Source organism: Vidua chalybeata, chromosome 2, assembly GCF_026979565.1.
Source record: "Vidua chalybeata isolate OUT-0048 chromosome 2, bVidCha1 merged haplotype, whole genome shotgun sequence".
NCBI lineage: Eukaryota > Metazoa > Chordata > Aves > Passeriformes > Viduidae > Vidua > Vidua chalybeata.
In genome coordinates, this window is record NC_071531.1 from 4,763,995 (window position 1) to 4,782,016 (window position 18,022).

The window sequence follows — 18,022 nt, forward strand, 5'->3', positions numbered from 1 at the left end:
AGAGGGAGAAGGGAGTGCTGAGTCAGGCCCAAGATCCTTCTAGCACAATGTCCCAGCCTCAGGATCAGCCAGGAGCCAATTCCTGGAGAAGGCATCACTTCCCACAAATAATCCCTTAGCCAACAATTGTTTTCATCTCCAAAACTCCCTGACTCCAGAGGGATTTCTTTGGGTTTGTTTATGCCCCATGAATCTCTCCCATCAAACCAGATAAATCTTTAGCATCTGCAACATCATTTGGCAAGGAATTTCACAGATTTTTGCCGTTTGCATGTACCCCTTACAGGTGTATAATAGGCAACCAGACTGAACACAAAGGTGGCATTTTAATAATTTTTGGACTAGGACTGTTGGTTGAGGTGTGTGTAGGGAAGTGCCAAATGTGAAGGGCCAGAGAGGTGCCAAGAGTGCAGAAGGAGAGCTCAGAGTAGACCTTGGCTGAGATGTGATAGTTTGTAGAGGAAAATAGTGCAGTGTGTGTGTGTGGAGCTGCACAAGTGATGCGCCAGTCAGTGCCAGCGTTTTGACCCGATGCATGATTGAATGTGGCCATCAGAGGTGAAGGAATTTGCTTAAAAAGCCGTGCTAAGTGAGGAGAAAGGAAACCCTCAGAGACAATGGAGGCAGTGAATGTAAGTGATTTGGCAATTAGCATCTCTCAGATGGTGTTGGAAGCCACCAAGGGTCACAATTATTTCATAGCACAGTTAGGAATTAATGAGATTTCATCTCTGGTGTTCAGTCAATCCTGCACACTTCTGCATTCCCTCTAAGTGGCTTAGGCTGGAACATAATAGGCAACTGCTGGACACAGGCATGTGAAATTGTCTAATAGAGACTATCATGGACACAGCAATTACCCAATGACAAAAAAAAAAAAAAGTGAAAAGAATTGAAATATTAGCTAGAAGGAAGGAAAAGCAAGCAGAAAGATGAGTGTGTGTATGTGCATGCACACAGAACGGGACATTCCTTTGTTTCAGAGAAATAATCACCATCATTAATCTGCAAGTTTGCAGGACAAGCACTTACGTTAATTTGTTATTCAGAACAATTTTCTGGCCTCTGATCAGAATTACTTGTCCCAAGACACAGTTTTTAGCCTCATTTGCTGCTCTGCCTCTTTCAGGCCCTGAGGCAGGAGGTGAGTGCACAAGGCAGTCACACAGGGATGGCTTACCTGGGATTCACAGGAATTATTCCTGTCCAAAGGACTAAATCAGCTCTTGCAGATTTGCTGGAACACGGTGTGAATGGCAACACAAGACTCCAGATATAAATCCCACAAAAGAGAAGAGCAATAAAATAGGTCCATAACTGCATAAAAAGGCATCTCTAACTGATTCAGAGCAGCTGAAATCAGACATAAGGAACACCCTTAGAGCATCTTCATGCCTTGATTAATCAGGATGTCTTTTCTGACACTACCAGAAAGAGGGTCACAGTTCTACAGCATTACTTTTGAAAAGAAAAATTGTATAAAAAGAGATTTTGCCCTTAGCACTTCCTCTGTTAAGAACAGAATAATGCTTCCCATGGGAGTTACTAGCATTTACTTTTTATTTGAAGCAGAAGATTATTTGGATTAAGTTTCTATTTAATGTTCTATATACTGGTAGCTAGTGGTAACAGATCTATTAATTACCTGATATATCTGGAGGTGCTGTACACAGAACTTGCTATAGTGAGTGATTTTGATATAATTGTAGTACAAACCTAGAGTATTTTTTTAACTTCAAATATGTTTACCTCTAAAAACAATGATTTAAAAAGTCTACTCAGAGAAAATACTTTTCAGAATACAAGAACAAGAGAATAACAAAACAGATAGTGTTCTGCATCGCTCAAAGCTTGGCTGACAAGTAAATTATGAAAAAAGAACACCATATAAGTAAATTAAAAAAGGACTACTTAATTATTATTTCTAGCTTAATGCAGCCAGCAGGGAGGCTGTCTGACCCTTGCTCTTGTTTTGGTCCCACAGACTGGGATGAATGTGCTTCCCAAGCTGAGAATGACTGCTCTGTGTTTGCAGAGTGTATCAATTTGATGGGCTCCTACACGTGCAGGTGCAAGACAACCATGGATACCAATCCATCCCGACCTGGAAGAAACTGTGAGGGTGAGAAAAGGGCTGGCATGTAGGATTTTTTTTTTGTTTGTTTCTTTGTTTCTTTTTTTTTTTTTTGTTTGTTTGGTTTTTTTTGGTTTTTTTTTGTTTTGTTTTTGGTTTTTTTTTTGTTTTTGGTTTTTTTTTGCCATGAAACATTGGAATAAGTTGTGGGGTTTTACATGTGCATTTATAGCATCTCTTCGTATAATTGCACCTTTGCAGTCGGTGGCTGAAGGGGTGACATGTCTCTCTATATATGTATATGTGTGTGTGTATATATATATATATAAAAATAGAAAATGATTATTTAAATAAATAAATGAATGAATAAATAAATAAATTCAGGTGAAATCTCTCTGAGATCCTCCTTGATAAGCCTGATAACTGCAAGGAGTATTTTGCCTTCTTTTGCTATGTCTGTGGCCAATGTCCTCCCACCAAACTGATCCACAGCTTTGCCAACCAGAACAAGAGACCCAAGAATCAAATCTGTTTCTTTGTATCAGCCCAAACCAGATTCAACCCCATAAAAATCACGCGTCCTTCACTCTGTTCATGACCATCCAAGACCTGTTTTTGTAATGCTGCCATGGGTGGTTGAGCGCCCTCGGTGCCATTTTCAGGCCAGGCCCTGGTGCCTCCTCATCCAGTTTGAGGCCCCGTTTCAGGGTGTTTTTATTGTGTTGCAGGTGACATTGTGGATCCTCTCACTGAAACCGTGGCTCCTGAAATAAGAACCAGCACAGACTTGGCTCCTGAGGAGGGCAGAAGCCCTGCAGGCCCTGCTCCCATTGCCACCACGGGCCCTGCATCGAGCGCCACCACACTCCTCCCTGCTGCGCTGGCCCTGGGTGACCAACCAGCGTCCCACAGTGCCACCAGTGCTCCTCCGACCCCTTGGCAAAAAGGTCTGGCCCCACAGATGGGTTTCAGCAGGGCCAACAGCCCTGTGGCCTGGGTCACCCCCAGCAGGGCACTGGCCGTGGGCACAGTGGCCACCCGCCCAAGCTCGGTGGCCAAGGCCGCTGTCCCAAACACAGCCAGGCAGGAGCAGCTCGGCTCCCTGTGGCTGTTTCCAAATCAAACAGCCTCAGCTGCCACCAGGACTCACACAGCTGCTGCTGTGCCCCAGGGCAGCTCTCCAGGCGGCCCCGACACAGCTCTGCTGGCCACAGGGAACGCTGACATTGCCACCCCCAGGGCAGACGGAGACGTGGCAAGGGAGAACAGCTCTTGGTCTGAGGGACACTCTGGAGCCTTGGGGTCACCAGATTTGTCAGGCACCTCTCCAGCCCCCAGCCAGAACCACAGTGAGTACACATCCCATGGGATCTGCACGTGTGGGAATTCACCTAGGGGAGAAGCAAAGCCTTGCTCAGAGTTCAGGAAAAGGCATCTAAAACTATTTTTTCAATGTCAAAATTATTTTCATGGTGCTTGCAATTTTTTCTATGTCAATAATATTTTCTGCAGGAATTGGCACTTTCTCTTTGCTAAATCAGCTTGTGAGAGCGATTCCTCTTCCTGGCAATTTAGCAGTTGCTTTTATTGATGTTACATTTCTTCACTCCAAGAGGAGGAAGCACATAAAAGAGTGCACTGAGCGTGGCTCATGGCAACACTTGCTGCTCATCCTTTTGCCACACATCGTGGTTTATCCTGCAGCCTCTGGCACCAGGACACAGCAGCAGCAGCTGTCTGTGGAGTTAGTTTAGGGAGCCAGGGAGGAAAAGGCCCTGCCTTCCCATTGCTCTCAGCAGAGGATGATCAGTCAGAGTCCTCCTCAAATTCCCTGTGAGGCAGCAGCTGCCTGGAAACCCGAGAGACACTGCTTCAAGAGATGCAGTTGAGAGCAACAAGGCTGCTGAAGCTTTAATCTGTTTGGGTTTGGGTAGATGTGTTGCAGCTAATTAGGGGATTTTTCTGTTGATTGGAGCTGAATCATAGTTCAGAGAGTCAGATTTGGTCTTAAAATTACAGTTCTGTTTGGGATAGGAATGCTGCTGTCTCTGCCCATCACGAAATGTATATTTTTTCTGTAGTGTGTCACTATTCAGTTTGGCTATTTTCAGTTTTGCTTCTGCTTGTCTTTATTCTGTCTCTCATGCCCTCCACATCTCTCTGATCCCAAGTCACACTTCCCTCTGCTCTTTTATTTCCCCCTCCCCTGTTATCTCGTGTTCCTGGTGGTCTCCACTCATCCAGCCCCACTTCTGCTGCTCCCTCACCTCATTCCTTTCTCCCTGGAAAATGGAGAAAGGAATGAGGCTTTTTCAGCCATGTTCTGCTGCTTCTCCAGCCTCTCTTGTCCCCCCAGCCCTGCTCACCAGGTGTCCCCTCCTGCCATCCTGCCCTGCCTTGGGCAGCTGTGCCAATGCCCTGCTCAGCTGCTGTCTCCTCTCCTCCTAAAAAATGTTTGGGGTTTTTCTAATTTAAAAAAAAAAAACAACATTAAGCATAAAATTAGCTAATTTTAATTGACAAAAAGCCACATACAGGCTGTTCCCAGCTAGAAAAAAACCTGAAGAATTCTACACAAAAAGAGTTCAGTTTATAAAAACTTGGTTTATATTCCTGATGAATCACATATTCAGCCAAGTGCTTTTGTTGGGAAAGAAGCTTGTGAAGGGATTATGCCTAAGGAACAAGAGCAAGAGCCACCAGAGTCGCATCTCACTAGCCTGGGGCAGGAAATTCAAAAGCCCATGTTTGATGAAGTTTCATATGCAGCTCCTCCTTGTGGCATCATCTCTGACCTGGAGGCTCAGCCTCAGCCAACTCTTCATAGTCCGGTCTTCTAAATATCAGGGGACTTTCTTACTATTATTCGACAATTGTTCAGAACATTTCCCCCTCTCATCTGAGACAACTGAATGTGTTTTATCCCCTACATGCCTGTGTTCACATGACAGGACAAGCCATGGCAAAAAGCAAGCCCAAATCCTTTGATCTGATTGTTGGTGGTGAGGATTCCTTTGGGATCAGAATTATGCTGGGATAAAGGAACCCTCCTCCAGTGGCTGCTTCAAGCAGACATTTCTCCCCTCCCTTACAAAGCTTTACCTGATTACTATTTCTTTTCCTCCAGTGCCTGTCCTAGTCCAAGTGATTATTTTCCCAATGTGAGTAGAACTTGGGTATAAAGTGGTCCACAGAGTTTATGCAGAGCTTTATAATTCCTTCTGTTTCAAAGAAAGCAGCTAAATGGCAGATTAAAACTGAATATTGGAGTCAGTCAGTCTCAGAGCTGGAACCTGGTGCCTGATACCCTGTGCAGGTGCAGTCAGGTGGGTGCAGGGAGGAAAGCAGGTTGCTACTCCAGAAAGTAAAGACTGGTAACTTGATTTAGAATTTTAAACTGAATCCTTAGTCAGACGATAAAGTTCTTGAGGTTTTTGGTGAAGACTATCCTGTATTTATATAAACCATTGAAACATCGGGTTTTGCTGTGCCAGGAGTGATGATTTGTTAGGAGTTGGGGACAGAGTGAAGGCAATTTGCTGGCAATGGTCATGGCATTGGATGATTGCAGTCATCACTAAATGGATGCCAGGGGCACAAACCATGCCTTGAGAAGCCCCTTCTCTGCTCTCTGATCACTTCAGTGTCTGTAGTGACAGTGCCAAACCCAGAGACACTGGGAAATACAGAGAAATCAGGAAATAAACTCAAATGTTTGAGTCTGCCTTGATGTCATTCAGCAGATGTGAACTAGGAGGGAAGTGTACACCCTGTTGGGATTCATCTCATCCCACCACAGCTGTCCAAAGTGTAGATGTGTAAGCTCAGGCAGCAGCCCAGCCTTCCTCTGAGGCTGCAGGGAGGATTTGGTGCTGCAGTGTTTTCCCTTTGGAGGGACTGGTGGGACAGCCAGCTGAGCCTGGGACAGCAATTCCAGTGCCTGAATAGAGCAACATTCCAGGCATCCCTGAGCATCCGAGGCAGAGCTGGCAGATATAAGACCTACAGGAGGTCACTGCCTTCCTGGAGAGCCGTCTGGGCTCAGGCAGGGCAGACTAAGATGCTGGATGATTTATTTTTAGACTCCTGGGGGTTGGGCTACATTTCAGAGGGCTGGCCTGCTGCTGCTATGAGTGGATGCACGTGGCCAGGGATGCTGGACACTGTGACACACCTGTCCATGGACTGCAGCCCATAAAGCACATGGTATAGAAATTGTCTTTTTTCTTACCTTGCAGCCTTCCAGAAACTTAGTGGCACAGTTCGGATAACAAACATGGAATACTCTCCAGGCTTTAGCAATAACAGCAGTGAGGAAAATCAAACCTTTGCACAGCTCTTTGTTGATCAAGTAAGTGGTGAAGAAGGATGTGACCTGTTACCTGTCTCCATAAAACCCTGTGTATGGTCTTTTCCCCCCAAAGCCTGTATAACTCATGTGTGTCCCTTGACACACCTGTGAGGTTTGGTTTCCCCTGACTGCCTGAGGCTGCAGGATAAGTGTGCAGCTGTGTTTTAGAGGAAGATCAGGATTTTGGGATTCTCTGGTACCTCCATGTCCTCTCCTTCTCATACCTGGTTATACTGAATTATTGATCTCCTCCAGGGGTGTGGTGGAAAGGTAATAGAACTAGCAAAGTGCTCTGATACCCTTGCCCTGAACAGCACTACCCTAATTAGCTGTATGATTATTATTATCCTTTGTCAGCCTCAAGGCTGACAGTTCTTGCAATCATCCTGGATTTTGTAGCCCCATATCTGGAAAGGGAGTGGTTTCTTGAAAAGTCACCTCTGCCCTCACTTCTAATTAGAGTGCAAGATATCAAAGCACAGCATGGTATCTGCTGTGCCTTTAACCCTCTCAGCATTCTGGGGTGTTGCCTTTGACAGGATCTAACACTGCAGTAAATTTGCCAGAAGTTTGTTCCTTCTGGTACTGCCTCCAACACACCCATGCCTGGAAATCCACTGGTTATGCTGGGCTGCTTTATTGCCTCCCTTACCTCCCCTGCACTGTCTGTATTTTCAGAGGCCTTGATAAGTGTGGTGATAAATCCATCACTGGCAATTTGATGGATTTTCAAATCCTGCAGAGGCCTCCCAAGACTTCCTGGGGACAGAGTCACCACGTGCCACTGGAGCACAGCTGGCACAGGGGCACAGCCTGGGGTCACAGACCACTGCAGGGAGGGAGGAGGGTGATCCATTTATCCTTCTTGGACCTCAAATCAGTTTCCCACTGGCCACGACTGGTTTGCACCTTTCTGGGTGTGTTAGCAGAGCACAGCTTTCCCGGAGCTGTTTTGGCCCCAAGCTGTCACATCAGAAAAACTGTGACAAAACGAGAGTGATGTGATTAGCAAAGTGAAAAGGGAGCAATTCTCTACTGACCTCTCTCTCGTTCAGCACCACGCTCTGCCCGGGGCTATTTCAGAACAGCACAGTATTGAAATGGACATATAAAAGGAAATGAATGTATTTTCTTCATTCAGTCAGATATCTTAGTCCATAAAATCATGGGTACTAATATATTTAGGAAAAAATGTAAAATGGTTACATAAAGGAACAAAATGAAGTTTTGTGTCAGTTTTACTTGGGTCTCAAATTTTCAGGCAGAAAATGATCATTTGGGATTATAAGAAGCTAACTCCTTTTTCCACCACTCTGGTTTTGTGGATCAGCTGGAGAGATGTGTTAGTGTTGATTCCTTCCACCTCTGAGACACTGTAAATGGGCTATAATTGCATAGCTGCTGTCAATAATATTACAAATATTGTATTTCTAGATGCCAAAAAAAATTTAGGACACCAGAAAGATCTGTATATTTTCTTTTCAGGTTATGAGGACCAGAAATGGATCTTTGAAAGTAAATGAGGAAAGTTTTATGAGCTTTAAAAGCACTCTCAGGTTCCAGTTAAATACAGTTTGCCAGAGAATTTTTTTAAACCTCTTTGGAGTCATAATCTACAATTCAGAGGATTTATAAATCCTAATGTGTATAATGTTCTTAAGCCCCAGCACTTAAGTGCCATGTGGTTAAATTGGCAGCACAGCAAATGGAAATATCATCCTTTAAATAATGAGAAGGAGGTAAAACTTGATGTGACAACCTGCACTGTCATTGTCCAGGCCAGTTCCACCACCTTTCTTGTAATGCAACTTTAAAACAACATAGCTAAAGGCAAAAAAGTATTTAAGTCCTGGGGTTTGTTCAGCTCGTGTCTTACAACACCCCAAGAAGGATATCATGGCTTGTCCTCAACAAAATATTGGGAAAGCAAAAGGTTTGAGTTGAAAATAAATTCACTGAGGTGCAATAAATTCCCAAGTGGAAAGCTTGTTTTGAATTTGGGTGTCTTGAACTTAGCTGAGTGACAAAAGGTGTGAAACTAATAAATGATAATGCCTTATCAACGTGACCCCCTCATGTGGAAGGCACACAGCCTGTGTTTGTGTAGCTGAATGCACCTAAAATGATTGTAGCTGAAGCTATGAGAATGTGGAATGAGTGTAGGAACAGGGATTAAGGAATTTTCACTATTCCAGTGTAATTTCACCCTTTTGTTAATTTGAGTTTATCCACCTCCACATTCTGGAAGCTGCTGGTGATGGTGGCTGGGCAGATGTGTGCTCTGGAACCTTCTCCCTGAAGGTGCAGCCAAACCACACACAGTGGGGAAGTTTTTTTCCCTCTCTGAGTGAAAAAACAGTCTTCAAACATTATTCTGTTCAAATCACGGTACCTTTTATTTACTTATTCCCAGTTTCCAGACTGTCAGTGCATTCCCTGCTTAGGTTTCCTTTGTGTGCTACAGAAATTGTAGATGCAGTGACAGACCTGAAGATAATTTCTCTTGTACGAACTCCTCATACTCAAGGGTATTATATATTGACTATTTATTTCCAAAAAGTTCAGTTTCCCTCCCCGCCTCCTTTTTTAAAAATTTTATTTGTTTGTTTGTTTGTTTCTATCCCTGCTTCACGAAGCGTTGTTTTGATAACCCAGGGTGTGGCACCTGTTGGGAAAGCCTGAAGTCTCTTGGAAAAAGGGTTTTGTAGTGTCACCTAGTGGCTAAATACAAATACTGTGAATGTGCCCTGATGCTATTCAAGCTCTGGGTCCTGCTTTGGGAGGAAAAATAGGAATAAGGACAGAAACAAAACAAACCAAACAAACAAACACTGTAGCCAGGTGGGGGTCAGGCTCTGGTCACAGAGAACAAGTGACAGGACAAGAGGAATTGGCCTGCTGTTGGAATAAGCTGCTCCAGGGAAGGTTCAGGTTGGACACCAGCAGGAATTTCCCCATGGAAAGGGTGCTCAGGCCTTGGCAGGGGCTGCCCAGGGAGGTTTGGAGTCCCCATCCCTGCAGGTGTCCAAGGAAGGCCTGGAGGTGGCACTCAGAGCTCTGAGCTGGGGACAAGATGGGGATTAGTCACAGGTTGGACTTGATGATCTCAGAGGTCTTTTCCAACCTCAATGATTCTGTGATTCTGTGAAAAAAGAACTGGTAAAATTTTCAGATAGGGAAAGAGGATGGGCAAAGAGGATGTCACTGGTGTCTGTGTTTGATATTGAGAAGTTCAGACAAAAATTATGAAAGCTGAAAACTTAGGTCTGACCTCCAACTTTTCAGCACCTGCTTGTGAAACAGCAGAAAGAGAGAGCTGAAGGAGCCCAAGAGGCCCTGCCTTGGTGAAATGGGAGATCTGGGGTCTGACGAGGACAGTTTATGTTCTGCCCAGGTTTTTAGAGGGGAGCCAGCTGTCTCCATCCTCCCAGCTCTGCCTGTGTGCTCCATGGGGCGCTCCCAGGTTTGCTGTGTGGGACTTGCAGGCACATGGCAGCTGTTTCCAGGGGCACACAGGGGGTTTGCTCTGTGCCGTGTTGCTTTGGCACCCAGCACGTGAAACACACCAGCTCTGGGGACTCAGGAAAGGGCTGCAGGACACCTGCAAATCCTGGGACCATCTGCAGGGCTGGGTAACAGACAGTGAGGAAGTCAGGGCTGGGTAATGCACAGCAGGCAGGGCACAAGGCTGTGCAAAAGCTGTGAGAATCCAGCACTAAAAGCACCAGCTCTGAGCGTGGGTGCAAGGCAAACAAGGCTTCTCCTGGTGGCTCCCAGCGCTTGCCTCTTCCCTGGGCTCTTCCTGGTGGGAATCACTGCTGGCATCCCCGAGCATTACACACTGAAATAAAGTGTGCCTTAAACTCATGGCTGAAATCCAGCCCTGCTGCTCCAGATATTCCCTGCAGAAATCAGGGAGAGGAAGAAGGAGTTGGAGGTGGCCACAGTGTGGTAGCCCCCACCTGGCCCCTTAGTACCCTGGTCTGGGCATTTAGAAAGAGGTGGGGTTTGCTTGGCTCTGGTGAGAAATCAGCTGTAAAGCAAAGCTTGGAGGTCACTTGCTCAAAGTTGTAATGTTCCTGGGCTGAGAGAGCCCTCTGAGCAGTGTGGAGTGTCAGGAGCACCTCCACTTCCACCAGCAATTCCTTGTATTGGATTGGAATTCCTTGGATTGCCCCTCTCCCCAGAGGCATTTTGAGAGGCAGAATGGGAGCTTCCCTGCAGTCTCCTCCCTCCCTTTCTGTTACCAAAGGCAAGGGCTGGTGCCAAATGACAGATGAGATATCTTAATCGTTTGGCTCGTTTAATATTCATGGTTAAATGTGCACCACATCCTTCAGCTGCTCTGGATTGAAAATGTTACAAAGCAAAAGGTCAATTGTCTGCTGCTTCCCTCCAGAGCAGGAAGCACAACACTCATTTCTGAGCAGTGTACACAGCCTGAAATGTAATTGCTCCATCTGCCCATCCCCACATACATTCTGTTTTTATTCCAGGTGCACAAATCTCTGCCCCTTGAGGTGCTCCAGCAGATGGATGCTGGTCTGATTAAAGTGCTGGTAACGGGTGTTACTAATGGGAGCACAGTGGTAAGTTTCAATTTGCTGCTTGCAGAAGAAGTGGATGTCCACCGTGTCATCACCACTTTTTGTGAGGCCTTGGAACACAGCTCCTACTTCACCATGGACAGGAGCAGCCTCTCCATACACGGTGAGGAGCAGCTTGTGCCCCAGTAGTTCTTCAGAACCAGCTAAATGATAAAAGCTATTACTAATCTGTGTCTTCTGAGGTGAAAATATCTAAAACACATAGATGAAAAGCCTTTCTCTCCTTATATTGCTTCTGCTTATCCATCCAGTAAGGTTTTCAGAGAACACCCACAGATGACATAGGAAGTGAGGTACCACTGATCCAAAAGGACAAAACCAACTGGTCTTTTTGACAATATCTAGAATCAGTTTTGCAGAGAGAAAGGTAAGGAGATGTTAGAGGTCATGGACTGAGGGATTTATAAGCTACCAGTGGAAATAAGTCCCTGAACACAGCCATAACTAGCACTGCTTAAAATCATTTAAAAACACATGATACTCTGCTTTGCACTAATAATTTTTCCATTTAAATAGAAATCCCAAGAAATAAATGAATATGTGAATTCTTCTTCACTAGGAGAGTTGTTTTCTTCATACACCTGTGGGTCTGGAGCTCAGGTGAAAGCCCACACTTTGCCAAGCCCAGCATGATGGCTGATTGAACAACTTTTCTTTTATATGTAATTGAAGTAAGTAACAAAAAACATTAATCTCCTGACTAAGAGCAGCTGAATTCTGTTTCACAAGTCACCTCTGAAAAAAAAAAATACAAAATACTGTATCCCTGACACAATCCATTTGTCCAAAGAACGTTGTTATAAGCTGTCAATTAGAATCTCACACAAAATTACTTCAGAAACATATTTATTCTCTGCTCTATAATATTTTTTTTTTTTGCCTGTCACACTCACAGCTTTAGATCTGGAAAGTTACATATCTTGGTAATTAGTAGGATCACAACTATCTTGTGGTAGTGCTTTGTAGAGAGCCTGCCTCCCTCAAACCTGGGCTAAAACAGAGGGTTTGTTTCAGGCACAGGTCCCCATAGAGCAGGTGGCTGGTGCTGCTTTCTGAGTCCCACCCATGGTCTGGTTTGCACCAGTTTTTAGACTTTGGAAAGAGAAAGAGAAGTAATGAAAATTTTGGGCCAGGTAAAAATTAAGACAGCAGCTAGACTGCAATCTGGACCAGTCACACAAGCCTTCTGCTTCACTCATGCTGGGCATTTACTCAGCATCTTCTCAGAATTGTGAACTGGGGGAGAAACTGAGGAGGTCCCTGGGGTCACAAGCATCCCCTTGGGCAGTGGATCACTTTAGGAGTGGGGATGTACTGTATTAATATTTAATGCTGCAAGGTTCTTTTAACAGTTCTGTTTCTCATATTTGCCACAAAAAATTAGACAGGGTTGTCAAGATTCTTAGTGATTTTCATTAGCAGTAGCAGAGAGGATAGAAGAGGTAATAGAGAAAGTAACAGAAAATACTTGATAGGTGGTTTGGCCTCTGTATGGCAGCAGGGAGAAAATGCTGATATTCCAAACTACATTCTTCTGTGAGCTGATTCATCTGGCTTCTCTCTTTCCTCAGATTGTTTGTTAGCTGATGTAAGATCTTTAATTTCCTAAATTCTCCTAGGCTTCTTCAGTAATGTATATTTGGTTTTGTAACCACAATGATAAGGAACATTTTTTACTGAAGTCACAATGATTTATCAATTGATACTAACATTTGTTCAGTTTTAACTAAGATATTAATGTGATGATAAGCTTTTGGGAAATCCAGCTCTGGAAGAGCTCCAACTTTCATTTTCCTTCCTTTATGGTGCAAATCAGTGACTTTTTCATTTGGGGCATTTCTGGAAGCTGGGCAGTTCCATAAGGATTTATAAATGTGTACAGATTTTATATATTGCTTGGGAAATAGGTGGTATTTTTATGTTTTAGCCACTAAAATGATTTAAGAGAAGTTTTGTGCAATGAGACACATTGTGCTTCCCTGCAAAAGGAGTTTATTGTCTTGATTCTCTCCCAGTCAGTGGTGGGTGAATACTCAGGGTGTAGCCCCAGACCTGTGCTGGATGTTGGGTGTTTGACACACACATTGATCTGAACCTGTGCTTCCCTTTTCCCCCACTTTTTCCTTCCTGGAACCATTACAGATTGCCACTGACACATTTCTTCCTCTCTCTCTTGGCACACCTGCAATATGGGGCTGCCTCATGAGGTTTGTCCCATGCATCCCCCAAAATGAGTTTTCCAAAGCACTCAAGGTCCCATCTTTTGGGTAGTAACCAGTCACAAATGAGGCCTGTGTTTTTTTTATCAAACTCCTGGTTATGCCCCCATTGGGGTTATGCCCCCTGCCAGAACTGGGCAGTCTCCTACAGCTCCAGGCAAAAACATACAAGCACTTGCTGAGCAACTTGCAGTGGGGAATTCTGTGCAAGCACTGATCTTCCAAAAGCTGTATGTACATGTGTTACACACTAATTATTGCAGCTGCCAGGAAATAAAGCACTTCAGCTTTACTGATGGGCACTTCGTGTCTCATGGGCTCCTTTCTAAAAAAAGTCCCCAGCTTTGGCAGTAAGTAGAGCAGGTTAAAAGAACAAAAGAAGCTGGTTTCCTGCCAGTAACTGTGAGTTTCCTCCTAAGGGTTTGCTTTTGCCTAATGAGACCAATCTCAGCATGTAAGTTACAACAGTACCTTTATTTTTGGTACTCTTCAGCACTTCCCTTCAGCCAGAAGGCAACAGTGACAGATAAGAAACCTGTGAACAGCACAATTTTACCTGTGACATCTCTGCAAACTTCAGCTCATGTTTCTTCCCCTGCTTCACTGGACCTCTCTCCTGCTGAGCACAAAGCTCTGGAGGACACCATGTTCTCCAGCACGGTGCTGACTCCTCTCACCATGGATCCCATGGCAACTCCTGATGTTTCTCCTCGAGCATCTCCAGCCCCCCTTGTCAACCCCACCCAAGAGGTTTCCATTAAAGACGCCGTGAGTGTGCTTTGTGAGACTGAGAGAATCGTCCTTGCCATCCAGAAGAGATTCTTGCAGCAGGAGTCTATCCCAGAGAGTTCCCTGTTCCTGGGGGAGCCTGGCTGCAATGTGAGCACCAGCAATGGTACCCACGTTGTGCTGCAGGCGGGCTGGAGCGACTGTGGCACCCAAGTTGAGACCGTAAGTCCTCTGATCAAGGGAATGCCAGCAAGCTCTGGAGCACTTTATTTCTCTTTCAGGAGGGGAGGGGCAGTGGCAGATCCTTAGCTATGTGTGCAATCTCTTAGTTGCTGAACTTCTGTTGGAGAAAGAAATCCCCTTCCTGTGATGGAAAGTTACCTCAGTGTGTGATGGGAAGCACCAGAGAGAAGGGGAATCTTTGAGGTCAGGCAGCAAAAGTCATGGGCCTGTCCAAACTGAGTCACTTCCCATGCCTCTTCTGGGTTCCCTTTGCAGCTGTCTTTTCTTAAAAGTAATTTCATCATCTCATGCTGACAAATACTTCAATAGCTACCAGTACTGGGGACAAAGAGTGACAGCTCTCTTTGGATCCCAAACCAATGGCTATGTTCAGCCCATGCCAAAGCACAGAAACTCCCTCCTGGAGCAATGACCACTGCTGAGGAATGATCATTGTCCTGTCCCTGGAAGTGTTCAAGACCAGGCTAGATGGGGCTCTGGGCAGCCTGGTCTAGGGGAAAGTGTCCTTGCCCATGGCAGAGGGTTTGGTGCTTAATGATTTTTAAGATCCCTTCCAGCCAAAGCTGTTCTGAGTCTATGATGTGACAAAAAGAAAAGGAGAAAGACTGGTGCATTTTCTTTGCCTCCCTATACAGCAACAAAGATACTGGAGGTTTAATCTGTTTGATTTTTGCTGTCAGGAGAACAGGGAACACCCAAGCACCTGAAGCTGGAAAGTTCTGGTACAACCCTGGAAATACTGATGTATTTTCTCCTTTCTGTGCTGCAGAACATGACTACTACTGTGGTGAGAACCACCCTTCGGAATGATGTTTCTGCTCAGGGAATAATCCACCACTTGAACGTTGCCAGTCCCATCCACTGTGTGTTTCAAAACAATGTCTTGACTTCCTCTGGGTACACTGCAGAAGGGTGAGGAACAACTCTCTCTGTTTTGAAATTCTGCTGTGTGGCTGAGTGCTGCTGCATTGGGAAAACCCCCAGGGGCTGGAGCTGTATCCAGTGGCAGCACTGGGAGCAGTCTGCCATCCTGGGAGTCCTGTGCTCTGAATGATGCCTTAAGTTTTAGCTTTTCAATTTTTCAGATCCTGTACTGCATTAGTGTATAACTCTGAACTCCATATAGAGTGTTTGTAAGCTCTCTTCACAGTGTGGTCAGACAAAACAATCCTTCCAGGCCTGAGAACCAAAGTCATCATCACAGCCTCAGGCCTGAAAAGTATAAACAAAAGTGAATTGGAGGGAACCAAACCAGGGGAATGTGATTTCATTACCTGGACAATTAACCTCTGATATGCAAATAGACCAAACTTGTATCTGCCTTAAAAACTCATGACCCTTTTCCATCTTGGCTGTAGCCTCTGCCAGGCTCCTACATGGCCCAAGGAGTATCTGTTATCCACTTTATTCTCTAACCCTGTCTAGCCTCTGTTCTAGGTAGCCAGTCCAAGGCATCAAGGACATCCCTGCTGTATGCTTCTCTCCTACTCCAACTAATGTGCCAGTAGATCCAACAAGCTTGGCCCTTAACTGGCTAAACCCCAGGTGGAAATAAACCTTTGTGATCTGCTGGTTCAGGAGTCAGAATTCCTGTCTCCTCATTGCCTTCCTGGGCAATCCCTTATAGCAAAACAGCATTTTCCTGCTTTTGGAACATACCAGTCATGTATCTTTCCACCTGATGTGGGTCTGCAGATTGCTACATGGCTTCTGAGAATGGCAGTTTTTAACTCCCCACAAATCCTTATTTGGTCAACTTGAAAAACCAGACAATACGTCATATAAATACTTTTTTTGTTGTGGAAGGCTCCACCTTCAAGTAGGAAGGAATCAGAGCCACACTTCACGGAAAATCAAGGCTGTGCTGACAGAAAATGTGACAGCATAAGCCTTTTTCTCATGAAGAGTGTCCTCCCTTCATACAAGTGCACCTCCTCTCCTGCCTATCATCCTGTTTAAACTATTGGCACCAAATCCAGTTTCTGTTTCCTAGCCCTGTCCAGAGACTGTATTTTCCTTCCTATTCCCCAGCAAAGTCTTTGTCAGGCCATTTTTCTTTGAGCTCTATAATTTTCTCATGCCTTTCTGTTTCAATTTCCTCCTTTTTTTTTTTTTTTTTTTTTTTTTTTTTGGCTCTTCTCTTCTGCACCAAGCTTTTACTGTCCTTATTTTGAGCTTTCGGAGACCTCATAGTCTTGTTCCCCTTCTGCTCCACTTTGGTATTTCTCTCTGCCCTGTTTGAATTGTTGAGCCCACCCTTTGGGTTTTCCCACTTGTGTTTCTATTCTCTCTGCCTTCCCAGATGAAAACTCCATGATTTTTTCACCCTTCCTTTTGAACAGTGTCCTGCCATCCTGGACTGCAGATAACCCTTCAATGTTTAAATATGTGGTAAAACAGGCACTGATTTAAGACTTGCAGAAACTTACAGTCAAATGTGTGGTATTTAAAGAAGGATAATTGATTTTTCAGACTTTACACCATCTTTGAGGATTTACATGGATCTGGGTACTTCAGAACAGAAATGCAGTTGTTTATTGGAAACTCTCCAGTCCCCAAAAATTTCAGCGTCTCTGCCAGTGAGGATGTGCTGATCGAAGTGGGGATGCAGAGGGCAGACAGCCAGCTCAAGGTGGTTCTCACTGACTGCTGGGCCACTCCAACCAATAATTCAATGGATCCCCTGTCATTTGTTTTTATCAGCAACAGGTACAGCAATGCCATTTGCAAATACCACGAGCCATACCTTAGGTCTTACAGTGGTACTGACTAATAATGTGTTCTATTTTAAATGACTTTTATGTGTGTTCTCATCATTCACACGCACGGTCCCTTTCTATCTGGCCTGGTTACACCTTCTTTGAACAAGAAAGGTAGATATGAAAAGGGATTTCAAAGGGCTATGTGAAAGTTTTTTTGGGTTTGGTTGTCTTCCTTCCAGTTTTATGAGGGAATTGTGCTTTTAACCTGAAGAAATCACTTGAAGGTGATTTTGGCAGTCAATAGTGAAAGGGCATTTGAGAAGTGGGTGCTTTATCTCCTGCTCTATGGTTCTGAGGTTTCTCTGTGGTTTCAGCTTTATCAAGAGCTTATGTGTCTCTTGTCCACAAAGAAATAGGTTATTTAATTCATCACACATGATATTAGAGCAGCCTCTGGTGAAAGAGGAGGTTTGTTCCTGGCTGGATCCCTGATCTCACCCCAATGTCATATTTTTTAGGTTCACCTACAATACAGGATAATAATTTTGCTCAGTAACAAAATCCTTTAAGTTTGAGTTTTATTTTTTTAATTTTGTTTGGTAAAGCCAAGTTTAAATCCTTCATTCTGTTACTCTTTCCCTCCTTGTCCAGCTCTCCAACCAATTCTCACAGCTCCTGTTCCACTTGGTTGCTGTGAGAACAAAGCAGCAAACAGCCCCTTGTCACCACTGCACTGCCAGAGCTGCTTCATGAAGGGTCTGGCTGTGACTTCCTAAAGGAAGGAAAACCTCAAACCCCAAGTTCTGTGCTATAACCAAAACGTGCCTTCTCTAGCCTTAGCTGCTCTGTGTGGTTTTTGTCTCCCTTTTCAGCTGTCCCATCCCAAATACTTACACCACACTGCTGGAAAATGGGAACTCGAGCAAAGCTCAGTTTAAGATGAAAATTTTTTCCTTTGTCAACAACTCTGTGGTTTACTTACACTGCAGAATTCGTATTTGTATGGAGTCACCAGGAAGCACCTGCAGGACTGTAAGTGTTTTGCTCTGATATACTATTTCCCCCCCTAAAAAAATGTATTTTTCTCAGTGCCATAT

At 44.6% G+C, this 18,022-nt stretch overlaps 1 protein-coding gene across 1 annotated transcript in view; it reads left to right on the forward strand.

The window, feature by feature from the left end:
- The window catches only part of UMODL1 (uromodulin like 1), a 50,364-nt gene that overhangs the window by 23,368 nt on the left and 8,974 nt on the right, over positions 1 to 18,022 (forward strand). Inside the window, exons 9-16 of the mRNA XM_053932831.1 lie at positions 1,985 to 2,122; positions 2,803 to 3,423; positions 6,313 to 6,425; positions 10,922 to 11,135; positions 13,745 to 14,202; positions 14,993 to 15,135; positions 16,696 to 16,932; positions 17,798 to 17,957. Of these exons, the coding sequence (XP_053788806.1) occupies positions 1,985 to 2,122; positions 2,803 to 3,423; positions 6,313 to 6,425; positions 10,922 to 11,135; positions 13,745 to 14,202; positions 14,993 to 15,135; positions 16,696 to 16,932; positions 17,798 to 17,957 (2,084 nt within the window). The remainder of the gene's footprint in view (positions 1 to 1,984; positions 2,123 to 2,802; positions 3,424 to 6,312; positions 6,426 to 10,921; positions 11,136 to 13,744; positions 14,203 to 14,992; positions 15,136 to 16,695; positions 16,933 to 17,797; positions 17,958 to 18,022) is intronic.